Source organism: Theropithecus gelada, chromosome 5 (assembly GCF_003255815.1).
Source record: "Theropithecus gelada isolate Dixy chromosome 5, Tgel_1.0, whole genome shotgun sequence".
In the NCBI taxonomy this organism is placed as follows: Eukaryota; Metazoa; Chordata; class Mammalia; order Primates; family Cercopithecidae; genus Theropithecus; species Theropithecus gelada.
The window spans coordinates 183,030,572-183,058,040 of record NC_037672.1 but is presented as its reverse complement, the minus strand read 5'-3'; the positions used below and the strand labels follow the sequence as shown (position 1 = coordinate 183,058,040).

The 27,469-nt window shown below is 45.3% G+C and overlaps 1 protein-coding gene across 6 annotated transcripts in view; it reads right to left on the bottom strand.

Annotated features, from left to right (window-relative positions):
* Positions 1–5,538: 5,538 nt before the first annotated feature.
* FAM149A (family with sequence similarity 149 member A) overlaps positions 5,539–27,469 on the bottom strand; it is a 63,336-nt gene continuing 41,405 nt past the window's right edge. For 3 of the 6 annotated variants that reach the window (XM_025386696.1, XM_025386697.1, XM_025386695.1), the window contains exons 4-14: positions 25,934–26,076; positions 24,525–24,650; positions 23,657–23,827; positions 22,405–22,595; positions 20,852–21,006; positions 15,639–15,742; positions 14,951–15,160; positions 13,112–13,232; positions 11,475–11,603; positions 11,309–11,387; positions 5,543–6,296 (exon numbers count right to left, since the gene is read on the bottom strand). In XM_025386696.1, coding sequence (XP_025242481.1) covers positions 6,223–6,296; positions 11,309–11,387; positions 11,475–11,603; positions 13,112–13,232; positions 14,951–15,160; positions 15,639–15,742; positions 20,852–21,006; positions 22,405–22,595; positions 23,657–23,827; positions 24,525–24,650; positions 25,934–26,019 — 1,446 coding nt within the window. In that variant the 5' untranslated portion in view covers positions 26,020–26,076 and the 3' untranslated portion in view covers positions 5,543–6,222. Of the gene's footprint in view, positions 6,297–11,308; positions 11,391–11,474; positions 11,604–13,111; positions 13,233–14,950; positions 15,161–15,638; positions 15,743–20,851; positions 21,007–22,404; positions 22,596–23,656; positions 23,828–24,524; positions 24,651–25,933; positions 26,077–27,469 lie in introns of all 6 variants that reach the window. The other 3 variants (XM_025386693.1, XM_025386694.1, XM_025386692.1) reach the window with 2 other exon arrangements.

Below are 27,469 nucleotides of genomic sequence, written 5' to 3'. Positions count from 1 at the left end.
AAGACGGGTGATTTCTGCATTTCCAACTGAGCTTTGAAGAGAGTAGTGCTTCTCCCAGCATGGAGTTTGAGATCTGAGAACGGACAGACTGCCTCCTCAAGTGGGTCCCTGACCCCTGAGTAGCCTAACTGGGAGGCACCTCCCAGTAGGGGCCAACTGACACCTCATACAGCCGGGTGCCCCTCTGAGACAAAGCTTCCAGAGGAATGTTCAGGCAGCAACATTTGCCATTCTGCAATATTTGTGGTTTTGCAGGCTCCACTGGTGATACCCAGGCAAACAAAGTATAAAGTATAAAGTACGGTCATATAAAGTACAGGCATATAACCTGGATGTAAACAGAGGTTTCATTGATTCTAGGTTCTGCTTCCAGTGTTTTAAGCACTCGTCTGTACTGAGTTTGCCCTGACTCCTAGAGTCTAGTCCTTCAAGGTTGTCAATTCAAAGTCTGAGACATTTCCCAACATCATTCCTTTTGGCAGTCTAGTGAGCTTGTCACAAATTTTGAGGGTATCCCTTTTTCTTGGTCTCTAGGCCCCATTATTAGTCTAAACTATATTGATGCAGGGAAAGAAAACAGTAGCAAATATGGGGTTCACCTCAATGTATTATTCCTGTTGTCTCCCAATTTGCTTCCTGAAGTTATGCTGCTTTGTGCTGGGGGGTTGGGTGGGTGTGGATGTGGGTGCCCACGGGTACCTCCAAAGAGCTGTTTCCTGTCCATTTACAGCTTTTATAGTTGTTCTCAGTAGGTCAGTTTCACATGAACTATTCTTCAATAAACAGTAGTGGAATGCCTCGTTTATTTTTAACATCATTTTGATTCTGTGTATTTTTGAAATATTTTGCCCTCTAAGCTAAAACTTTCACCCCCACAGTGTTCTTTTTGTGAACTCTGAAGACGTACTTCACAAGGTGTATCCTTCTCTGAATGTTGCTTCTGAATTATAACTTACTATTCACTCAGCTCTGTCAGCTTTTTCTTTAATTTTCCAGTGGGAATACACCCCACACGTCCTCCAGAGAACACTACAGCTATCTTTCTTTTTGGATCAACATTTTGATACTGAATAATGAAGACATTCATCAAGATGAACCTTACTAGGAAAAACATGTGCATGCACACACATACACACACACACAAATTACTCTACCCCTCTGTACAGAAAAATTCCCTACAAGACTTGCCCATGACTACTGTCTTCAATTTCTCTCCTTTTCTCCCAAACCCACTGCAAGCAGACTTTCGCCTTGTCCATTCACATAGCAGATCTTGTCAAGGCCACCAGTAACTTCCATGTGGCTAAACCTTTAGTCTGATTCTCAGACCTTATCTTAATTGACTCATCAACAGCATTCAACATACTTAAGTCCCTATGGCTTCCTTGAAACACTTCCCCTACACACACACACACACACACACTTTGTGGATACCATATTCTCCTCTTATTTCCCTTCACCAGTCATTCTTTCTCAGTCTGCTTTGCTGGTTTTCCTTCACATCCCAGGCCTTTAGATGTTAGAAAGCACAAGGCTCAGAACTCCTTTTTCCTCCATTTCTCTACACTCATTTTCTTGGTTACTTCATCTATTTCAGTTCTTAAATACCATCTACATGCTGACAATCCCCAAATTTATACCTCCAGTCTATACCTCACCTCCACACCCAAGTGTGGATATCCAAATATCTCAATATCTCCACTTAGGCATCTCATTGGCACCTCACACATAACATGTCCCTCATGCTGCCAAATGTGTTCCCCTTGCAGTCTTTCCAATTTCAGTGAATGCCAACACCATCTTTCCAACCGTGAAGCCAAAAGCCTTGGAGGCATTCTTGATCTTTTTGTAGACACACTCCAACTCTCATCCAATTGCAAATCTTTTGGCTCAAATTTCAAAACACATCCCCAGTCCTGGGATTCTCACCACTATCATTTGACTGAAACATGATCATCTCTTGTCGATTATATCATTCTATCCTCAAAACTCAACTGTTCCAGGGGCTTCTTATTTCAGACTACTTAAGATTTCCCATAGTCCAAAAGGGACCTCAGTCCCTCAGCTCCTGTTACCTCACTGAGCTCCTATTATTCACTCCCTTGCCAACTGCATCCCAGGCACTGGCCTCTCTGCTGTTCTTCAAACATTCCAGGTGGACTCTTGGTTTAGGCACATGTCTTTTGCTCTGTCTACAATTCTTTCTCCCCAGATATCTCCAAGGCTTCTTTTCTCATCTTCTTTGGGGTTTGCTCAAATATCACCTCTGCAACACAGCCATCCCCAACCGCTCGATGGAAAGTTCAGCTCCTTTCACTCCGTCACCTTGCCTCGCTTTGTTTCTTCATAGCACTTATTGCTACCTGACCTGTATTATGTTTTTATTTAATTGTTTATAGTCTGTCTCCTCCACTAGAATCTAAGTACTTTTAGGCCAAAGACTGTCTTGTTCAACATAATGCTTAGAACAAAATCTTACACCAAGAATATAAGCATTATTTACTAAGCATTATTTACTATTTGATATAAGCATTATTTACTAATCTCTAAATCTAATGTAATGTATAAATAAAATACTAACTTTAACATAGGGGTAAAAATCAGTGCAATGAGAAGGTCATTTTTAAAATCAATGACAGGGCCAAGTATCTATGCTTAATAAATGTCTGATGAAATCAAATCCATGATGATTACCACACAGGAGCATAATCTTCTGAAACAAACATTACAATGGAGTATTCATAAATTATGAAAAGCCTTTGCAAATACATATGGACATATACTTTGAATTTACTGGGGAAAGTTTGCTACGTAGGTAGAAATAATAAATACCTCTGTATTAGAAAATGTAGAACAGAGAGGTATTTGCCAAATGATACAAAAATTGGGAATCTAAACATACTTTTATAAATGTAACACATTTTTGAAAACTCTTTTGACATTTTTATATTTTATTAGAAATTAAGGAATCAAAAATCCTACACAATGATCTGTAGTTATAAGAAAACAATAAAAATATAATACCCAAATGATATATAAAAATGTACTTCTGAATTGGCGTAGAAATTTCATCTAGTTCAGAATAATATCAATATGGATACTTCCTTTCATATTAAATTCAGAAAATCTAGCAGTTTTCTATGATATTTTACATTTTCTTAGATTAAAATTTCTTCATTCTTCCTTTGGTTTTGGATAAACAGACATTTTAATTAATGTAGTCACTAATCTGAATTTAAAAATCTATGTCAGATGTAGTTCAATTTTTCTAATTTTTAACAGATTAATTCTAAGACTCATTTATTAAAGTAGATTATAAAAACACTGCTCTAATTTTTACCTAATTAGCTTAAAAAGCACCATCCTTGATATAAGCATTATTTACTAATCTCTAAATCTAATGTAATGTATAAATAAAATACTAACTTTAACATAGGGGTAAAAATCAGTGCAATGAGAAGGTCATTTTTAAAATCAATGACAGGGCCAAGTATCTATGTAATCTCTAAAATGGTACTTTATCTTCCAATTTAAATGTTTAGAAGACTCAAGGTCACTGGAACTGGTTCTATTTTTTAAAATATTTTGTTTTTTACCTATATATAAATAATAGATTCTTATTTGCAAACCTCTGAAGCCAAACAAGATAAAGTTACCATAAAGTATATTCAGTGGTTTTCAAAGAAAAAACATTTTATCCTGGATACCCTACCTTAATGTTAGTTTAGACTGAATATCCAGTGTTTTCCCTATTACAAAGCTTGAGCTCATAGAAAAGAATGAGATTATGTCCTTTGCAGAGGCATGGCTGGAGCTGGAAGTCATCATCCTTAGCAAACTAATGCAGAAACAGAAAAATAAATGCCATCCGTTCTCCCTTCTAAGTGGGAGCTAAATGAGAACACATGGATACAGAGGGGAACAGCATACACTGGGGCCTATCAAAGGGTGGAGGGTGAAAGGAGGGAGAGAATCAGGAAAAGTAACTAATGGACACTAGGCTTAATACCTGGGTAATAAAGTAATCTGTACAACTAACTCCCATGACACAAGTTTGCCTGTGTAACAACCTGCACATGTTCCCCTGGACTTAAAGTTTAAAAAAAAAAAAAAGAAAAAGGAAGTTTGGACTGAGTGGGGAAGGAGTTGGATGGCTCCTGGAAATGGACATAAAATACCCTGAGTGGTTCTGAAAGAACAAGTGGGTCACGCTTTGAGCAGTAGTGACGCACCAGAGTGCACCTAACCAGCAGCCCTATAACATGGGCTCCAGGCTACTCACATATCTAACTATTCCTCAAGTGTGAGAGCTGCTAAATTAGGACTGGCATTTGCTCTTAAAAGTTTCTATTGCTAATGTTTAGGAATAATGTAGAAAATTCTCAAAAATGCTTTGGTTTGCTTTGTGCAGAAAACTAAGCATTAGCAATCTTCCCCAGATGCACGGAGCTGCGACCATGGAAAAGAGGCCTGGACCCAGTGGTCACTGTTGCTGCTGCTGCCTCATGTGTCTCATTGCTATAGAAATGGAGTCAGCTGGCCGGGCGCAGTGGCTCACGCCTGTAATCCTAGCACTTTGGGAGGCTGAGGCAGGCAGATGACCTGAGGTCAGGAGTTCGACACCAGCCTGGCTAACATGGTGAAACCCCATCTCTACTAAAAATACAAAAAAATTAGCTGGGTGTGATGGCATGCACCTGTAATCCTAGCTACCCAGGAGGCTGAGGCAGGAGAATCGCTTGAGCCCAGGAGGCGGAGGTTGTAGTGAGCTGATCGTACCACTGCACTCCAGCCTGGGTGACAGAACGAGACTCCGTTTCGAAAAAAAGAAAGCAAAACAGAAATGCAGTCAGCAAGGCCAAGGAGAAATATTCGAACAGAGGCAGGGCTCTGGGGTCGCTTTTCTTTTGTCACTCTGTGATAAAGGACAACATTAGCGTTCGTCTGAACACATCTTTCAAAATTCCAGACATCTACAAGTAGGCAATGATCCCTTCACCTGACAGCCAGAAATCATCTGAAAATAATTTATTATGTATTTATATGATACATATAAGTATGTGTATATATAGTTTATAAATCTAAGTTTATAAATATGCTCATTTTTATATATAACCTTATAAAGTTACAGTTTGGATTAGTAATAATTAGACTGACAAAATGCAATTATCTGACAGAAAAGAAGAAATTAGCTGAGTTGAGATCTGAGAATATAAAAATGAGTGTAAGGACCTGAATCACGACCAAGAGAAACAGTGGGGAGAGGGACAAGAGAAAGACATGCCTGGAGCCTCAGCTCTGCCAATTCCTCTTCCCATTCTCTGCTCCATTTTCTACAGTAATGTTAGATGGGGATACATGCTCTGAAGAAAAGCCAACAGAGCAGGAGGACAGAGCAAGAAGAGACGAGGGCTCTGGGAAGGCGTCACTGCAGAGGGGGCGTCTGAGCAAAGGCCAGCTCCCGATGGCACGTGGAGGGTGCGAGGCTCCCCTCCCACGGAGGAGCTTCGACTGTAAACAATAAAGATGACATCATCTGCCATAGCTTTTAATTACGTTTATATTTACATTCAACCCTAAGATCAATAAATGTGGGGTACTTCACGTGAACTGTCTGAAATTGAAAATGGAAACTAGAAAAAGAAAATTAGCTTGGGAGATTTCAACACTGACATTTCTCAAAAAGGTTCATGGCTGAAGCACTTTTTAAAAATGTATGAGAAAGTCAGCATGACTAGAACAATCTGAGTCTTATTCAGACTGACATATTGTCTCAAATCCTAATATCTACTAGTGTCTACGATTTTGACGGAATTACTAACAGAATGAGACTAGAAAATACATCAGAGTACAAAGTTATAAATGGCATGTCCCTAGATAATATATTCTTATATGTAATTAGTGTGTGAGTACAAACACATGCTAATTATGTTTGTGTATCATTGATAAAATGATGGATTGTAAACACACATCAGGGTCTTCTGAGCAAAGCCTACAGAAACTTGGAGATGCTTTCAGCAAGGCAGCTTGGTGGATCTGACTTTTACTCTCTTTAAAATGCAAAGTGTTCAAAATTAAGTGATTTATTTGTTTGCATTTTTCTCAGTCTAGCATCTCACACTGTCAGACACACAGATAAACAGAATACTTGTTCCTCCAGTTTTCAAGCGATAAGTGGTGTGCTGAGACCATGAGTGCGCCAATGGTTCTGGTGAGGTGGTTTCAAGATGTCACTTGGAATCTCTTCTTTAAAGTCAAGGTTGTCCTCTGAAAAGATTTAGGCACATATTGTGAACCTGGAAACAGCAAGCAAGAGGTAATTCTCATTAAATGTTACAAAGGCAACTACTCAGAACGGCTGTTTTGTACATTCCATGCAAATACTTAAAAATACTTTATTAATACACTTTTGTATAAATTAGGAAATAGTCATATGCAAAAACTCCCAATTAGGGTCCTGAGAAAAAGGAAGGGCGCTCCCCCAAAACCAAGTCGAGATGCAGGCCGTGCGTCCTCCCGAGCTGGTGGATTTGCGAGAAGCTTCTATGCAGAGGCGAGTCCTGGCCCAGGAGGCTGAGGGAGCTCTACTTCCTGGCAGTTCTACTGCTTCCCAGGGGCAGGTGCAACGCCAGGTACTTTAAGGGATCCTTCCCACTACCTGGGATACCCCTTTGGCTCCTTTTTTTTTTCTATCACAGAAATAATAAAAGTTGATAAGTTAATAGTTCCCAGTGCTTTTTGACCTGGATGCAAAGCTAGCAAGGAGGTTATGTGGCCTGCTTGTCAGAGAAAAAGAAAATAAACCCCCAGAAAGACAGGAAGATCCCTCTTATGGACCCTCGATCACTTTTGCAGATATAGAAATGACCTTTGACCATCAGTAATAGCTGTCTCAGAGTTACTGATAAGAGTGCCTCCTCTGAAGCAGTGCATCTGGGCCTGACCCTGGGAGCCAGGCCGTGTTGGATGCCATCATGAAGGCGGATGTGGGTTACATGGGGAAGGGTGTCAGGAAGGCTGGGAGGAAGGCAGGAGTGTGGGTGTGACTGAAGGAGAAGGAAGACAGGAGCGCGGGCGTGACTGAAGGAAGGCAGCACCGCACGCTGCACGGAACCAACATCCGGCCTGAGATCAGGTGCTACCGAGGCCTGGCTTTTGCGTGGGAATGTCTCCCGCAGAGCTGTGCCACTGAGAAGGACCACAGAAAGATGTGGTTCTTAGAATCACTGATCGAAATGATTCAGAAATTCCCTTATGAGGATCCTGCTTATGATAAGCTCCACAAAGACTTACACAGTTAGAGGAAAATTGAAACAGTTTTGTTCATGACTCAAGATTCAGCCTGACCTCGAAATTAGTGCAGAAGCTTCTGGACTTTGATTTGGAGGACGACCGATGGATGAACAAAGACGAAACATCAAGGAAAACAGGTCCCTCTGTCCCTCTGTTCAGTGTTTAAAATGTGACTGAAGGCCAGGCAGTGCTGGGAGATCCGGTGTTCAGTGGGGAGGGTTCCACTTGGGCGGGTGAAAGGGCCTCTTTCCCCAGGAGGTTTTCTGCCCCTCGGTGCCCCAGGGGCCTCTGCACACAGCCTGCCTGTCAGGGGCCCTGCCTGTTCTGCGGGTTCGGAGGCTGCTCACTGCTGGTCCTGAGTGCGTTGGCTTGGCCGGTTCTCTCCAGCAGCGCAAGCCTGGCTGGTTCTAGGTGTGGGTTGGCCCTGGACAGGGTCACCCTACCCGGACTTGGATGCACAGTCTTGTTTTTTAAATGAGACAGGGTTGACCTTCAATAGGCTCATGGGCGATCAGGATGAGCCCTTGGATATGTTGAGGCTTGTTACGCACCAGGCACTGTGTTACTTGCTCTGTGTTTTATTTAATCCCTTCAGGAGTCCTTGAGTGAGGTGTTCCTCCCACTTTACAGATACGGAAGCTGAGACCCGCAGGGAATGCCTGGTCCCACAGCACCCAGCAGCAGAGCTCGGACTTGCGTGCCAAGGCCTGTGTCTCTCACCACCACCGGGCACGGCCTCCTCCGGAATGCACAGGCCGGCATCCACAGCCCTGGGCATCTCTGCCCTCCCTTCCGGAATGCACAGGCCGGCACCCACAGCCCTGGGCATCTCTGCCCTCCCTTCCGGGCCGCGCAGGCCGTGCCGAGCCGCATGGAGCTCCCGGGAGTCCCCTGTGGCCAGTTTGCCTGTGCACCTGGTGGAAAGGAAGAAAAGCCAGCCTGATCCTGAGGGTGCCTGGACATACCCTTAGCACTCCCCAGATGGGGATGAGCTTTGCAGTGTTAAAAAATGGTTAAGGAGGGGAAGTATTTTGAACCAAAGAACTAAATGTTAGCTTGTCATTATAGATGCAGAACCTCTTAGAGCTGTGCATTTGGTTGGCTGTGTTCTCCCTTCTAACAGCTCTTTTGTCTTGGGTCAGTAGTTAAGAGGCAGTGAGGCGCAGATGACTGGTGTGGACCGTTCTCTGGGTCCTGCATGAGTTAAGCGGCCCTATGTGACTGCATGTGTTAATGTACCTCCTGTGGGCGCCCCCAGGGTCACTGCAGTCCCCCCACACTGGCTCTACCCCCACCTCCTCTTCCAGAAGGCAGTGAGTGATATTCCAAAGGTGCCACATGAATCCACTCTGGTGTTTAATTCATTCCCGAATGTCCCAGCAGATCGTGGTGGGCTGCCTAAGCTGGTGGCCAGAGAGACGGCTCCCTGTGTGAGCAGCGTGGTGGGCTGACGTTGACAGAGTGCTTAGGAGGACAGAAACAGCTTTTCGTTTTTGAGGGACAAGACTTAGGCCTTCTGCTCCCAATCTCTAATCTGTGTGTGAGGCCGCGCGCGCGTCACCTGCAGCCTCACCTGGGGCCTGGGGACATCTGCATGGGGCACGCGCCTCATCGTACCGTCATCACAGCTCGCACCTTTGAGCCGCGTTCTCTCTATGTGGTGAGATCAGGGGCATTGGCCGTGTTTTCCTCGGTGGATTTTTGTGTTTTGTAAGTTGTCTATTTTGATAATGTATTATTTTTATAATTGTAGAAGAAATGAATAGCGTATTTCAAAGCAAAAAGTTACTGATAAGAGAATACACTGACTTGGCATTTGGTCAATGATTAACAGTGAAGATTTAAAACAAATTCAGAACCCAATTCCCACTCCAAACCTCCACTATGTGTGCCCAAACTACCTACTGGACGTCTCCGCTTGGCGTGCTACAGTCAGCATCCCCAAAAGTGAACTCGTCAGAATCTCTCCAGTTCCGTCTCTCAGCACCACCCGCCGCTGGCCATCCAGAGTCGTCCGTCAGTCCTCACTCCCTCTCTCTCACATCCCTTGTGATGGTCATCTCCTCCAGGAAGCCTTGGCACCCTCCAGCCACCTGACAGGGGAGTCAAGTGGTCCTGCTCACCCCTCACAGCCTTTTCCAGCTTGCCTGCCAGGCTCAATGCTCCTTGAGGCACAGACAGAAACACCCCTGCTGTTTGAATCCCAGCCTTCGGCACAGACCTTGGCACAGAGTAAGTGCTTGCTACCCCATCCATGATTGATAAGCTAACTTGGGCACCTACTTCCCCACAAGCATCTACAATTGTGTTAAAAGCAACACCTGGGCCGGGCACAGTAGCTCATGCCTGTAATCCCAGCACTTTGGGAAGCTGAGATGGGTGGATCACCTGACGTCAGGAGTTTGAGACCAGCCTGGCCAATATGGTGAAACCTCATCTTTACTAAAAATACAAAAATTAGCCAGGCATCGTGGCATATGCCTGTAATCCCAGCTACTCAGTGGGGGGCTGTGGCAGAAGAATCGCTTGAACCCAGGAGGTGGAGGTTGCGGTGAGCTGAGATTGCACCATTGCACTCCAGCCTGGACATCACAGCGAGACTTCGTCTTCAAAAAAAAAAAAAAAAAAAAAAGCAACACCTAACCATGTAGCGTGGCTGCTTTTTAGAGAATGAGCTGTTGCCATGAGAATGACGGCTAATGCTGCTAAGGAACATACAACGTCCAGAAAAGCAACAAAAAGGCACAGCAGCCCAGAGCTATTAGCACAGGAGCAAAATGTTAAAGAGCTGAAGAATCCCTGACATCATTGTACTACAGGATGACAGAAGCGCTGCTGAGAACAGATAGATCTGTGTTACACAATGCTTACTTTTTACGAAATTTATTTTATTCATTTATTATTATTATTATTATTTTTTGAGACGGAGTCTTGCTCTGTCGCCCAGGCTGGAGTGCAGTGGCCTGATCTCAGCTCACTACAAGCTCCGCCTCCCGGGTTCCCGCCATTCTCCTGCCTCAGCCTCCCGAGTAGCTGGGACTACAGGCGCCTGCCACCTCGCCCGGCTAGTTTTTTGTATTTTTTAGTAGAGACGGGGTTTCACTGTGTTAGCTGGGATGGTCTCGATCTCCTGACCTCGTGATCTGCCCGTCTCGGCCTCCCAAAGTATGAAATTTAGTTTTAGGATTATATGTTTAAAATTCTCTGTAAAACAATAAATTATCCCTGAAATTTCAGATCATTTATAATACAAATGGTTCATACTTCATAATTTTTGAGCAATATATGCCTGGTATCTAGCTAGGTTCTTTTCACAGATTTTCAATAATTATTTTATCTACCCAGCTTCTTATAAAAGAGGAAGCTGAGGGCCAGAGGGGTTGGGACATTCCTAGGGTTGCACAGCTGGTGGCAGAGCAAGGGTGGAAACCCAACGTCAGACTCCAGAGTAGCACACCTCATGATGAGGCCACACTACCGCCCTGAAAAAGCGTTGGTGACTGTTCTGGAAGTGGAAACATCACCAGCCCGTATTCAAACTAGAATATCCTGCGAACAACACACCAGGCTGAGAATATGTATTTCTCTGTAAAACCTTATGTTATAAAGTAATTAGCAAATCTGTGTTAATTTTCTCAGGCATTTTTATCATCAGATTTTCAAAGAGAATCTAAGATTAAAGTTCCACTTAGAAATAGAGCATGAAAACTCTATAGCAAACAAGGGACTGACTTCTCCCAAGACAGCATTCTTTTTAGAGTGAGGCCCCCAGTTCATGGAGAGCTTTTGGACATTTCCCCCTTCTTGACCTGACAGCAGGTGAGTGAGTGCGTGTCTGTGCAGGTGTGCTCTGTGATCAAGGTTTCCGAGGTCAGGCCACAGGTCACAGACACTTGCTATTCCCTCCTACATGAGCAGAATAGGCTTATCAAGGTAGATAATCTTGCATTTCACTTTCTGAAACTTGAAATCTCACATATTACATCACTTTATTTACATATGGAGAAAAGCTGACCTGTCAAAATACTTTGACCTGTCCATGTGTGAGCAGCAAATTCCATTTGTGTCAGTGAACTTTTTCGAGGCGTATCCAACTGCTGGAAGAAAAATAAAATCAGGGACAAATTTCATTTTTTTCAAATGTTTTTCAAAGTTAAAGTTACAGTAAACAGAGAACCCACCCGGAACGTGTGGGTTGTGCTGGGCCTTGACAGCTGTTCCAGGGTAGCGGTTCTTTCTCGAAGACGTGATCGTTCTATACCGTCAGGCACGGCACTCGACACACGGTTTTGTAGATGCCTTCCTCTGTACTAAATGAAGGATAATATGTTCTTGTTTAAAATAAATGCGATCCTTAAAAACACAAAAGAAGATTTCTACATGCTCAATCACTCACTCATTTATTTGGAAACTTTTAGTTAGACATTACTAAGGATCAGGTCTCCTAAGGATAAATACCTGAAGAAATATATTTTGATTATGTAACCACTATTAAACCTGATAAAATGATAGTGTCATAATAGGGAAAGAGAGATACAAAACCTACTTTACAAATGCAGAAATGTAATTCTGCATTTGTAAAGTAGCAGGCTTTTTAATGTGATGTTTGCCTTTTTTTTTTTTCCTGAGACGGAGTCTCGCTCTGTCACCCAGGCTGGAGTGCAATGGCGTGATCTCGGCTCACTACAACCTCCGCTTCCCGGGTTCAAGCGATCCTCCTACCTCAGCCTCCTGAGTAGCTGGGATTACAGGCATGCGCCACCACGTCTGGGTAATTTTTTTGTACTTTTAGTAGAGATGAGGTTTCACTATGTTGGCCAGGCTGGTCTCGAACTCTTGCCCTTGTGATTCACCCACCTTGGCTTCCCAAAGTGCTGGGATTACAGGCGTGAGCCACTGCATCCAGCCACCTTTTGTAAAATTATGTTATTCTAAGGTTAAACACGAACACTTTGCAACTCCTGCCTTCTGGGAGTGGGTTCCAGTGCTGGGCTCAAGGTGGCACAGGGCACACAGGAGGAAACCTCACCCCAGGCAGGGTTTTCCTCTCACTATGTCTTTATGTTCCTACAACTGGGGTCCTTCTGTGTTGTATAAAATGAATAGAGACAAGTCACTTGTGTGAGAGTGGAGGGAGGGGTGGCTGTGAACCTGGGGGCTGCCTGGCTCTGCACACGGACGGCAGCACACTCCCCGAGGCCTGTGCGACCGCCTGGCTGAGGGGAGCTTCACTGCAGAAGGTATCACCCTCCACTGCAACAGACATGGCAGAGGTTAGCTGTAAAAATGAGACCTGATAAAAATACCACGGTCATCATTGACTGAGCTCATAATTTCACATCAGGAATGATTTAACACCTCTGAGTTCATTTGGTGCTTCTAACAATTCTTTAGAGGTAAGAATCATTAATCCCCTTTTATAGAGAACACTAAGGCTCAGGGAGATTAAAGTGACTTGTACCAAGTCATAGAAGAGAGTTTCTGTGGCAGGATCCACGCGGACCTGTCTGTCTCCCGACCAAATCTCACGCTCTCTCCTTTGCTCCACCATCCTGTCAGAGGTTTCCTTGACACCTGGAATTTCCGATTTAGTTCAAGACATGCTTCTATTTCACAAAACGGTGAATTAAGCCTCTCGCTCCCTGTCCATTCTCACAAGCCATTCATCTACTTTCTGGAAACAGATTATGATGCCATTTGAATACAGCCACTCAGATCTTACGTTACTAGTTTCACTTGGAAGCGCCAAGGTTGTTTTTGTTTGTTTTCCAATATAGAACCTAAATGGTCCAGTGAAATACAATGAAATCTGTCTTACAGACACAAGGCGGCATCCAGGAACTGCCGTATTCTGCTCCCTGGTCTCCACGCCTATCGGGGGGAACCTGCTCCGTGATGTCTGAACCAGCGGCGAAACCATGTGGTCCACGCCAGTCGGCCTGCAACACAGCATCATGTCACTGAGCACCCAGGTACATGGATAACTGGCAAGTGACAGGAAATCTGCCAACAGCTGTGATGTTGATGCTTCTGTGCGATGGGCACACAAGAGGTCTTTCATTTCTGGTATTTGTGGTATTACCCTGGTGCTCCCCAGGGAACTTATAGCACTCTGATAACTGGGGGAAAATGTTATCTCGATACAAGTGGAAGACAGAGGATGGAGGGGAGAAGACGCAGAGCTGGTGTGTGTGGGGGTCAGAGGGAAAGTGAGGCTGGCAGGTGAGAATTCAGGCAGGTGAGAAGCCGGGGGACACAGGTGAGGCAGCATCACCAAAGGGGGAGGGCACTGGCCCCTCTGAAGCCACGGCTTCCCTCGTATGTGTAGAGCACAGCTACGCACACAGAAAAACAGGCGGTCTGTGGGACTACAATTCCATGTGTACGGAGAGCAATTGGGAAGAATGGTCTAAAAGGGCTCCTCAGGGTGGCAATAATAAAAAGAAAGCCGAAAAATCACCAGCTCACAGGGAGGGAAGGGTCAGAACACAGAGGGACTGGCACAATCGGAGGCGTCTGAATGTATCTCAGTAGGAAACATAAAGGGTTTCTATTTGATGAAGGTGTGACGGGGGGCCCAGGTAGGCTGGGGCAGGAGGAGAAAGCCTGCCATGTGCTGCTGACTGGCACCGGGTGCTGCTGACTGGCACCGGGTGCTGCTGACTGGCATGGGGGGAAGCGAGGCAGAGGAGGGAGAGGGATCTCGAAGGAATCAGCACAGCAGACGCAACACAGCTGGAAACATCAGTCCCAAACTGTGAAAGACACAGTCACCAATTAAAAAGCTGAAAAAGGCTTTACGACTGCATCTGGAAAAAGTCCGGGTGCCAGGTAAGTGTTGGCAGCTGCCCACTCCTGAGCCCAGCTCCCGATAACCACTCCCCTGCAGGCCGGGGGTCCAGTGGGTGGTCCCTAAAGCCTGAGAGACTGTGGGTGTGTCCGGGTGGGCCTCTTCCTGGCGGGCATGATCTCTGGCAGGCTTAGCCTGTTTCCTGTCTCAGATTCGGGATGGTATGAGTCCCAACCATATAAAGGTTTGTGGTGGGGAATAAATAAGATCATAAATGTAATTCATTTACCTGGTGCTGATAACAAAGAAAGCGATCAATAAACATTAGCTGCTATTATCAATGTAAGTACTGGCCGATACTGGTAAGTTAGCTGGAGGGCAAGAGACAAACACCTTTCTAATGAGGCCATGACGGGATGTGCATCCCTGAGATCGAAAGCTTTACTGAAACTCCCACATAGAAAGGCATCCTTAAAGATAATCCGATAGGGACACAGTCCTTTTATTTTTATAGCATTTTATATACATTATTTTATTTAAACCTCCCCTTAAAAAGTATTAATTATGTAATTGAAAGGCATTAGCTAATTATTCATTTCACAGATGAGTCCACTGAAATCCACCCAAGGTCACCCCACCATCACACAGGCAAAATGAGCTGTGTGATGTCCTGACCTTGTGTCCTAGTATACAGCTAAGCAGACCACTGGAGTAAGCAGAATGTTAAATACTCAATGAACTCATTAGAACAGCGTCTATGTAAAACTGGATAGAGGATGATCTGTCCGGGATGATCCATGAACCCTAACTGACAAGCGTCTAGGTCCTGCATGACCTTTAGTTTACTACGAGAGAAACGAGACTCACAGTTTTGTTCCCCGAAGAACTTCGTCACTATAGATGTTGGGGGTTTTGAGTCTCTGAGAATCTGACGCAAGAGAAGGCAGCCTCCAGGGCACGGGTGTCTGCTTTGCAGAAGGCGGTAATCCATGAGTGTCTGAGGCCCGTCCCAGTCTGTGCCGTGCGGAGGAGGGAGCACCTGCCCCTCCACCCGAGGCTTTGTCCTCCTTCTCATTCCTGGGAAGGAAATCCTGTGAGCTACTCAGCTGCAAGTGCTGGGATAACAGGGAACGCACCTGTCTGTGCTCAGCTGAGCACTGATTGTCTAGAACAGTCTGGCACCTAGAACACACTCCTAAGCACTGGCTGAATGAATGAAAAGACCCATCATTTCCATTTCTGTTTCAAAGAAGAATCGTCCACAGGAAGAGAGCTAAGGTCTTCACTGTTAGTAATCAAACAGCCAAGCCCACAAGATTCAGAATTTCAGGACTATATTCCCCTTCCCCATCTCTCCCAACCAAATACACGATAGTAACTGTCGTGTGGTTGGTACTGAAGGGTCTGTTTCTGCGTTTCCAGACGTGCTCAGGCACATCCGAAGCCTGGGGTTCAGTGGGACCCTGGTGATCTCCTGCCCCCTGCAATCTTCAGTGCTCCCGTGTTTGCAGCCCAGGGAAGAGACTGGGGAACCACCACTGATTCTGGTACGTACTGCGTTCTGTCGGCGAAACAGGTAGGTCTCCGCTGAAGCGGTTTTGCGTGAATTGTCATGACGCCATTCATGTCACTATAAAAGCTGTTGGAGAAGCGATGAATCTGAGAACAGTAAAAAAAAAAAAAATTACAAATGCCCAGTGCTGTTCCAATGACGGACGCTTGTCCGAAATCAGAAGCGATGAATCTGAGAACAGTAAAAAAAAAAAAAAAAATTACAAATGCCCAGTGCTGTTCCAATGACTGACGCTTGTCCGAAATCAGCAGGAAACACACAGCACGCTCACCAGCTACCTGGAGGAAAAACTAATAAAGCGGAGATATTTTATAAAGATGTGGGCTGAGACATTAACAACGAACTGGTTAATTCCCCGACAGTAGGGACGTTCAGCACACCTGGCCAAAAGTGGCCAGAAGTGAGGGAGAGGCTCCTGCACCCGGAGAGGGTAGCTGCACGGGGTAGAAACGCCACCAGCCCAGGGTGACCTGGCAGGGAGGCAGCGGGGAGGCTGCAGGGAAGCAGAGCCGTGCTTCAGTCTCCCCCAAGGCTCTGAGATCCCAGAGGCTGGAGGGCAAGGAGCCCCGGTGTGGTCAACGTGTATCAGCCTCTGGTAACTCCAGGGTGAGGAAGGCAGAGAGAGAACTGGGAGCAGCACAGGCCGGGCATCACGGCTCCTGGCTAGCCTGCTTGCCTGGACCTCTCCTCTCCTCCCCTCCATACTTGCCTGGGTTCTCTTCCCAGAAGCAGTGAGATGGCCTGGGCCCTGGAAAGCTTCCGTCTGAATCCCAGCTCTGACTGCTTCCTGATTTGTAATTCTCGAAAGCTTACTTTGTTCTTAGAGCTTTAATGGCCTCATCTTTACATTGGGGAAAAATCATACGTACTTCACAGAGCTATTGTGAGAATTAAATGAGATGACAGAAAGCGTGAGCTAAGGGCTAAGTAATTCTCAACTCCCTCTTCAGTCCCACAACATGACCAACTAGGATTTAAAATCATTTACCTAGATGACAGCTTGGCAGGTGCAGCAAACCACCATGGCACATGTATACCTGTGTAACAAACCTGCACATTCTGTACATGTATCCCAGAACTTAAAGTAAAATTAAACATTTTTTTAAAGAATAATATTTAGATTCAGGAGAACAGGATTTCTGGGACTGGAATTCTGTTCTAGTTCATGAACAGATGTGGCCACCACAGTCATACGCAGAGGAATAACTTAAGAGCTTTCATAATTACCACTAGAACATCTTGAGTATTTCAAAACAGGCTCTATTTTTACTCTGTTAACTTTGCTGTCCATTTATTTTTTTAACACTTATCCAAACAGAGTAATTATAAAAACAAAACAGCTATTTTAAAAATGCCTCAGCTTCTAGAATTTCCGTATTTTCCACGTCTGTTTATTTTGCCTAATATTAAAAGGTTCATCCACTGCTCTTTTTGTGATATTCATGCTACCTATTTTTTTAAAAGTGGGAAATACTGTATTGAGCTTGTCAGAGCCGTTTAAAGAGACCAAAAAAATACAATAAGCAGGTAGCAATTCCACAAGTTTCTTCAGAACAGAAAAGGCACAGAGGACTTCTTGTAAAGCCCTCACACGAGCGAGCGAAACAAACCTCGGAGGCGCTCTGTTCTCCCCACTGCCCCCTGAAGCATGGATTCTGTTCGGGCCTGTGTCCTTTCAGTCTCACAAAGACCGACGGTTTAGGTGCTCCTGTGCCAGGTGCACAGTTTTGCTTTTGCTTTGAAGAGCCTCCCTTCCTTTCTCACTTTAACAAATCACACCTATCATTTAGGGCTTGGTTCATATTTTACCCTACTCTGTGAAAAGTATATTTTTCCTCTGACTCCCAGAGCACTTAGGATCCAAAACACATCTAATTATAAAATATATATAATCTGATTACAAAATATTACATCTAATTTTAAAATTACACAAACATCTAATTATGAAGGATTATATATACTATCAATATATAATTAGCATCTGATTATAATAAAAGGTAACACTTATTGAACACCCACTCTACACCACACACTATACGAAATGTTTTCTCTCCCTTAATTCTCACAGCTTCCTACCTCATAAATCAGGAAACTGAGGTTTTGAGAAACAGGGACTGATTTAAAATCATGGAGTATTAAATAAAGACGTCAAGCTCAGAACTAGTAGTCTATATATGCAAGCTTCACTCTGCTGTCAGCTCGACTGCCTCCCGTGTGGGGAGGTGTGCGTGTGTGTATGTGTGGTGTGTGTGTGGTGTGTGGGAGTGTGTGTGTTGTGTGTGAAGGTGTGTGTGTATGTGTGGGGTGCGTGGGTGTGTGTGGGGGTTGTGTGTGGTGTGTGTAGGGGGTTGTGGGTTGTGTGGTGTGTTGTGGGTTGTGTATGCATGTGGTGTATGTGTGTGGTGTGTGTATGGTGTGTATGTGGTATGTGTGCATCTATGGGGTGTGCATGGTGTGTGTGTGTGGTGTGTGTATCTGTGTGTATTTGGTATGTGTTTGTATAGTGTGTGGTGTGTGTGGTGTATGGTGTGTGGTGTGTTTGTGTGGGGTGTGTGGTGTGTGTGGTGTGTGTGGGGGTGTGTNGTGTGTGGTGTGTGTGTGAGTGGTGTGGTGTGTGTATGTGGTGTGTGGTGTGTGTGTGTGGTGTGTGTGTGAGTGGTGTGGTGTGTGTATGTGCTGTGGTGTGTGTTGCTTGGCATGGCTGGACTCCCTCCAGCTATACCACAGATTCTGTGTAGCTCAGGACTAGGAACCCTGCCTTACCCGTGTTCCCTGCCCCCCCACACAAGGCAGGCAGCGGAAACAACCTCCTTGGCACCACGACAGGCCTCGCGTGAACAAGCGTGTCCTTTCCAGCCTCACCTGCGATCACATCTTCAATAAAAATGTATTAAGCGCTCAGTATGTGCTGGCCCCTGTGGGAGGAGCTCTCAGGTATTTCTATGATTTTATCCTCGTGATAATCCCTTGGACAAGATAATCATCCATTGTAAGCCAAGGACACTAAAGTTCAGAAAAGTTAAACACCACGTCCAGAAGAATACTCCTCACAGGCCTCTCGATTCCTAATCCCCGTTCTTGACACTATGCTGCGGTTCCCAGTTTCTTATCCCCTAAGCTCAGCCCAGTCACAGTCCCCAAACAGGCCCCAACTTTTATTCATCCCCGCCTTTGCTTGGCCTGAAATGGCCCACCCAGAGTTCTCTCCCACAAGAGCCTTGCTCATTCCTTCATGTTTCTGCTCAAATTTTACCTCCAGTGTAAAAGACCAATCCCCTCCTGTAATCACAACAAATCACTCCTTGATTATTCTACAAGGTTTGTTTTTGTTTTTGTTTTTTTGTGCGACCCTCACAGAATGTATCGCACCCGACCCTGTGTCACGGCTTTTATATCACTAGGATTCACCTCTGTATCTCCTCAAAACGCCTTAACTACCACCAATAAATGCTGAGTAAGCCCAATGTATACTCACTGATTCTTTCATCACTTTGGTGGAAAGAAGGGAGAACATTTATAATTTTCAAACTAGCTGGAAATGTTAATGGGAAAGCATTTTTTATGTCCCAAAATATAGAAAACAGCTTCACATCTCAAAGCAGCGCCATGTGGTAATTCTGTTAAATTTCATGAAATAATCACGTTGCAAACAGACCTGAATATCATTGTTTTAAATAGAAACTGATGTTTATTTTCCATCAGCCTTATTTCCACCTTGCTGGTGGCCTGTGGAAGAACAGCTTGAGACCGCTCAGTGGTTGATCCTCCTCGTTCAGGGGCCTGAGCATTGGGAGTTGAGAACAGGCTTCCCTGGCAGGCTGAGTGCTCTAGTCTGCAGTAGGGACTTGCTGAATAGGCACAGGGGGCACCTGCACCTTCAGAGCAGTCTGCAGCCTCACGCTGAGCAGCAGTGCACGCAGGGGCTGGGTCTGCACCCTCGGGCTGGGCAGCAGTGTACTTGGACTGGGTCCACAGCCTCAGGCTGGGCGGCAGTGCACACAGGGGCTGGGTCCGCGGCCTCAGGCTGGGCGGCGGTGCACGCAGGGGCTGGGTCCGCAGCCTCAGGCTGGGCGGCGGTGTACTTGGGCTGGGTCTGCAGCCTCAGGCTGGGCGGCGGTGTACTTGGGCTGGGTCCGCAGCCTCAGGCTGTGCGGCGGTGTACTTGGGCTGGGTCCGCACCCTCAGGCTGTGCGGCGGTGTACTTGGGCTGGGTCTGCACCCTCAGGATGGGCGGCAGTGCACGCAGAGGCTGGGTCCACAGCCTCAGGCTGGGCGGCAGTGTACTTGGGCTGGGTCTGCAGCCTCAGGCGGGGGCAGTGCTCAGCAGGCACTGGGGTAGTCCGTTCCCCTGAAACTCCCCCTTGGCCACAGCGGCATCAGCAGCAGGCTGCTCTTCCCTCTCAATCTCTTCAGGGTCTCTGCAGAAGCAGAGGTCAGGCGTGGACTCCCATGGGTGTTCCTGGGGGATGGTGTCACACATGCCCAGAACTCCCTGCGCCAGCAGCCACCTCTTCAGGCCCACTAAGCGAGCTCCCTTATTGCACGGGATGGCGACTTCCACACAGCGCAGAGGAGAATCTGCGTTCCACAGAGCAATGGGAGGTGGGTTAGCACAAGACGCCTCTCTGAGAGGCCGGTGATCGCCCGGGGATCAGTAGCCACCAGCAGACGTGTTTCCCGGAAGGCGGCCTGGATCTGGTGAGTGAAGGTTCCAGGAGAGAAGCGGCCAGCAGCTGGAGTGGCCCCAGTGGCAGCACAGCCCACTGGCCACTGTTCCTGGAGCACGACAGGGACCTCAGCCGGGTTCAACAGCAACAATGGCATGAGCTGCCAGCAGCAGCTTCTCCCAGGTCCCTTCAGATTTCTGACAGAGATGCCACCATTGTTCCTTTTGTGGATACACTGCTCTATCTGGAAGCCAAGGGTGGTGCCGCCTGCGTGGGCTCCTACTGCAAGGAACTTGAGGACAGCCTCGTCCTTCATGGGCAGGACGTCAAGGGCTCCAGGCATCGTGACACTGTGAAGGTTTCCCTTTAAGTCACCATGGAAAGCCTGCATGGACCCCTGTGCAGGCAGCATGGCAAGCAGCCCCAAATATCTCAATACTACAGCTTACTAGAACGGCACTCCTGACAAACTGAGGCGAGAGACGCACAGATTGAAGGCGAGAGGGAGAAGGGTGTGAAAGCACTGACCTGGGGCGGGTTCAGACGAGAAGCCAGGGAGATGCTGTGAGCCTCGGAGCTTCCGGACGGGGAGCCACTGGCTCCATCAGCGTGAGTGTGTGGAATGAGGACATGTGGACATCTGTTTCCAGCTACTTTCAATTTTTCTCTCTGTTTTTTCCCTTCTGTATCAAAAGAAGAATCAATATGATAAGAAACATCAGATTATCTAATACAAATACTTAAAATTCACTCTTAAAAGAGAATATTTGTTCTTGAGCTACCACGAGTCCATGCTATGGCCACTATGCACGTTACTACAGAGGGCAGAGACCCGTATGGGGCAACTGGCTGCTGTAACTGTGGTTGCAGTGGCATGAGAAGTGGATTACACAGTGGGCAATAAAGATTCTCAGCACATCACAAAGCCCAACTAATTCCTTAAATTCTGGAAAAAGAACAGGATTTAGGTTAACATGATTATTGCCTTATTGTACAAATTGATTAATAAAACTAGTCATTAATGTCCATCACCGATTTTTGTTTTGTTCAATGTTATGTTTAGAGAATATTTTATATGTTGAAGTAAGATAACTAAAGGATTATTCATTTAGCTATGTTTACATTTTACATTACAGATAATGTCATGAACAATTAAAAACATATCTCTATTAGTAGAAATTAGTTAGGTAAATTATTTTTACTATAACAAAAAACGTGACTTCAAGCCTTGTTCTTGTGTATTTCTGTATGTTTTCCAGACGTGTATGCATTGTTATTTTTGGGGGGGAGATGTTCTCGCATTTTTGCCCAGGATGGAATGCAGTGGCAAGATCATAGCTTACTTTTAATATTGAATTCCTGAGCTCAAGGGGTCCTCCCAGCTCAGCCTCCTGAGTAGCTGGGCCTACAGGCACTTGCCACCATGCCTGGCTAACTTTTTATTTGTATTTTTTGAAGAGACAGGGTCTTGCTATGTTGCCCAAAATGAGCTGGCCTTGAATCTCTGGGTTCAAGTAATTCTCCTGCCTTGGTCTCCCAAAGTTCTGAGTCACCATGCCTGCTCTGCATTCTTTTTTTTTTTTTTTTTTTTTTTTTTTTTGAGATGGAGTTTCATTCTTGTTGCCCAGGCTGGAGTGCAATGGCACAATCTTGGCTCACTGCAACCTCCAACTCCTGGGTTCAAGCAATTCTACTGCCTCAGCCTCCTGAGTAGCTAGGATTACAGGCACGTGCCACCATGCCAGGCTAATTTTTGTATTTTTAGTAGAAATAGAGTTTCATCATGTTGGCGAGGCTGGTCTTGAACTCCTGACCTCAGATGATCTACCTGCCTCGGCCTCCCAAAGTGCTGAGATTACAGGCGTAAGCCACTGCACCCAATCAGCCCTGCATTATTTTTCATAACACAAAAAACAATAGCGTCCTTTTTGAAGGGACTAAGGAGCACTCGTGAGTAAAGTCAGAACACCCACTTTTCTTCTCACTGACCGTGTTCTAGGTATGGCTCCTGGGGAGCAGGAGCCCAGGGCTGAGGAACAGGGACTTTTTCTTTTCATTAAGCCAATTCTGCACGTAAGTACCTGTGAGTGTAGTTTCCCAGTGCTTTCTAATCAGTTCTTCCAAAAGTTCTACCATATTTGTCCAGACATGATCAAATACTTCCGCCATCACGGCATCTTTGACACACTCATGAGGGGAAACAGGAGGAAGTCCGAGTTTGCGCCTTTTCCTACCAGGCTGAGCTGGTTTTTGTTCAAGACATTCATCATCACTAAGAATAAAAACCCACTCCAATTACTAAAATATCAAGGCTTAGAGTTAAAATAATTCTATCTACACACATTCATGTATGTACATTTATACATATATTAATAAACATTCTTCGTTAAACAGCATTGTTCTTTTTCAACATATATATATTTTGTCAATTACACATGAATAAAACTGGGTGGGGGGAACAAACCAAGAAACCAAGTCTTGGTTTCACTGATCTTTCTCTTTTTCTAGTCTCTTCATTTATTTCGGCTCGGAGCTTTGTTATTTCCTTCCTTCTACTAAGTTTGGGCTTAGTTTGTTCTTTTTCTCATTCCTTCAAGTATAAAGTTAGGTTGTTTATTTCAGATATTTCTTTTTTCTCAATGTAGGCATTTATTGCCATAGGCTTCCCTCTTAGAGCTGCTTCTACTGTATCCCGTAAGTTTGGTTTTAATATGTTGTTTCCATTTTAATTTGTCTCATTATGTTTTTGATTTCCCTTTTGATTTCTTCTTTGACCTACTGCCTGGTTGTTGAGGAGCGGGTTGTTTAGTTTACACATATTTGGGAGTTTTCTAGTTTCCTTCCTGTTACTGACTTTCAGTTTCGTACCACTGAGATCAGAAAAGATGCTTGATTTCAGTCTTCTTAAATTTGTTAAGACTGGTTTTATCAGTGTTACTTTTTAATGTGCCAATTTTCAATCATGGGGCAAATTTTTATCATGTAATAGTTGTAGTTTTTGATTAAGAACAAAATATGAATTTAGTGCAGAGGCAGGGACTCTCCTTAGGCCCTTTTGGGCAGCCAGGCATGGGGAATCTGGAGTCCCCAGCACCAGGACCGCAAGGAGCCGTGTCTGCTTTTACAAGGGAGCTGTACACCCTCTTCACTGCTCCCGCACAGGCGCTGCCTGCTGGGAATCCAAAAGCTCTGGGAGTGCATTACTCTCAAAAGATCAGAAATCTTCTGGGTGAGTAAAAAATACACAAAACACTTAATGTTCATACGATAACAATAATGTCAAATAAATTAATATTATTTTATGAGGCCAATGTCAAGTAAGATTCTATTTACTCCTCTTTTCTGTCAAAAGCGAAATACTCTTCAATCTTTCCATCCACATGGTAAACCTCTTCTTCCAGGGATGAACATGCCGTTAGGTCAGCAACCCCCGTCCCATCAGGGCCTGGCAGGGCAGAGGCTGAGAGCGCTGCTGGGACTATCTGAGAGCCAGAAATGCACAACCTATGGGGAAAAAACAGATTCCACATGGGAGTTTACAGGACACCAAGAACGCAATGCTTAAATGACCATGGCGGATCTTTAACTTATCTTTAAAGTACAGAATCCCCCCCAAAACGATTGAATATTACATTGGACAAAATTCATGTCCTTAAAAACACTTTAATACAGGCATCGTTAAAAATCGTAAGGGCTTCTTAAAAGCCTAAATTATTCTACGAGTTTGTACCCTCTTTGGTTGCAGTGAAAGGACTGCATTGTGTCACGGCACACCAGATACGTGTGAATGGCATAGAGTCATCAAAATCCTCTAGTGAACAGAAATGACAGGACAGAGCTTCATTTCTCCTGCTGCCACTGCCTGGAGGCTTATAATCCATCCCAGTGAGGCAGTTTCCATCCTGCACCCAGTCCACCTTTCGCAGCGTCTTTGGAACAAACGTGGAAGGTAACTACCACGTGTGAGCATGTGTGTTCCATATATACATATATTACACATCTCTCTATAGACACACACATACGCCTATCATCAATTCAGAATCAAGAGCTTCTTACAAAAACTGTTCTCTGTATCCGCCCTTCATCAGAATCTAAATTTCCAAACTAGGTGGAGCCCAGGCTTGTAGATGAGATAAACATTAAAAAGTATAACTAAAATACAGCTAACAATACTTCTTGAGAGTCACTCATGTGAACATACTCTCTGATGTTGCTGCTGCGTCCGCAGGCACTGAGCGGGGGTCTGTGGGCCGCGGAGGCAGCGGTGCTGCCCTGGAGATGCTGGACGCCTTCGTCAGTGGGCAGGGTCAGCTGTCCTCCTAACACTCTGCAAGGTCAAAGAGAAGCTAGTAACATTTTTGATCAGACAAAGGGAAAAGGTTTGGGGATTTTAAAAGTAGGAAACAATGATTTTGAAGGCATGTGTATGATACGAAGCGTGTATGGGTACATGGGAAGCATCACGCATCATAGAAGAAGCGTGACTTTGAGAGTTTAGGCCAGATTGTTCTTCCACTGGCTCAGTCTCAGGCAAGGTTCTCAGGCTAATTTCATTTGTTTGTCTTTCACTTGCAAAACAGGATAATAATGGTTACCTTGCAGGGTTGATGAACGGCTTAGAGATCATATATGACAGACTTAGGTGTCTAAGGCAACACTGGGCACATAGAAGCTCTCCATAGATACTAACTAATGCACAGTTAAACACAAACATAACAAGAAGAAAAACATATAAATATGCACACTTGGTTATGTACCTGGCAATCTTTTCTTTTCCCACCTTCCCTCCATTTCTATCAATAATGTAAGATAGCAGTGACAAGAGTAAGACTGAGCTCCCAAATTTTTGGTGAGTGACCATCCCCAGAAAAGTGAGTTTCCACAACTAGTATCTAGTGGACATATCATACTCTTTAGGGCAGGTGACTTATCAGGATTGAAAAGAAAAAAAAAAAAAGAAAAACTCTAGTTTGGTCAAGATTTCTGTAAAAGTTATCTCGTGAATGTAACCAGAAAATCCAGCCACATTTACATGAGTGTTCTAATTGATTCTCCCCAGATAGAATCTAGAGGAACTCAGGTAACTTTGCTAAACTGTCCTCCAGTACATTGGCTGAGTGACCGAAAGAAAAGCTTGCCTTCTTACCCCATCCATATTCTCCATCTTTGATATAAAAAGTAACACACATTCCTCCCTACGTAAGGAATGGGTGAGATGGGAAGACCCATCTATCCAGCCATTCCGCACATCATCACTGCCCGCCCTCGCTGTGTTCTGTGATGAAGACAGACACGTGCTGCTCACACACAGTGAATGTGAAGGTAAGAGGTGGCCTCCACCGTTCTTGCATTCATTGTATGTGTAATGCCCTTCTCAGGACGAGCCGAATTTGCTTCTTGCAAATGAAAAGGCACTTGGGTACTGGAATGTCTCAGTATTTCCTCAGACACCGTAAGAAGACAATGATCTCTCAGTGAAGGACTGTACTCTGCATCCATGTTCCGACTGGGCAGGTGCTTTCAGACCAAATGTATTGATCATATCGAGGCAGGCCAGGGGTGGGCGCTTCGAAAACCCACCCCAGAGAACTTCCACCACCAAGGTCCCACCTCAGATGGAGGGATCTTCTTGTCCACTCCCCGCATTCGGCCAGCAGACTCTGGGTCTGAGGGTTCACTTTCTCTTCAAATAACATTTCCTCCACCTCCCAGAGTAACCGCTGCACTGTCTGTGCACTGGCTTCGTCAAATTCCTAAACAGAAATGCACATTTAGTTACGACCCTAAAAGTTATAGAAATGCGGGCTTCTGGATCAATGCTACTTATACATTTACCGTAACCCACCATGTAGGAGGGTACATGACATGGTAAAAAGGAGGTGGCTCTGCAGTCAGACACACCCGTGCTCCAGCTGTTACCTTTCAGAGAAATGCCATCTCACGCTGAGCCTCAGATTCTTTTACTGTTAAACAGAGAAAACTTCTACCACGGGAGTGATGAGACTCGAGAATTTGCACAGATACAGGTATAGGTGGAGGTGTTCACACTGCCATAGACATCAGCGTCGACACACAGACACACCCACAGCTGCATGTCCACACACACAGACACGCCTATATCTGTATGTCTGCACACCTACAGACACGCCCACATCTATATGTCTGCACAGACACGCCCACATCTGTATGTCTGCACACACAGACACGCCCGCATCTGTATGTCTGCACAGACACGCCCACATCTGCATGTCTGCACAGACACGCCCACATCTGTATGTCTGCACACACACCCACATCTGCATGTCTGCACAGACATGCCCACATCTGTATGTCTGTGCACACACAAACATGCCCACATCTGTATGTCTGTGCACACACAGACACGCCCACATCTGTATGTCTGCGCAGACACGCCCACATCTGTATGTCTGCAGACACGCCCACATCCGTATGTCTGCGCACAGACACGCCCACATCTGTATGTCTGCACAGACGCCCACATCCGTATGTCTGTGCACAGACACACCCACATCTGTATGTCTGCAGACACGCCCACATCTGTATGTCTGCACAGACACGCCCACATCTGTATGTCTGCACGCACACAGAACGCCCACATCTGTATGTGCACACAGACACGCCCACATCTGTATGTCTGCGCATACATGCAGCCACGTGTCCCTCACAGAGCCTGACACACCTAAGCACACCTGCAAAATACAAGATTTTTTTTTTCTTCTGGTGATACCACAGAAAATTACTTTTGTAGAAAAGGCCATTAACCTCCTTCAATGAATGAACTGGGAAAATTTTTTTAAAAATCCTCAGTTATCCTAAGAAGTGTGGTCATTAGGGTGAGGCCTGAGTATTAATTTTTCCTCTGGCCTTAGGAGACTCTTACACGTGGCTGCAGTGAATCAGAGATGAGAAAACCTCTCAGCCTTCCTAGACGGTCTCATTTGGGAGGCAACTCTCCTGAAACTCTCAGAGCCAAGGCAGGATCCCCGCCACACGGTTTTCTAGGAGCGCCAGATTTTTCACAGTCCCCAGGGCAAAGAGTGTATTCAGTCACACGTGTCCCCAGATGGTCAGTCCAGGTTGATTTTCATAGAATGCTATTTGTTATTTTCTGCATTAGCTCCTCTC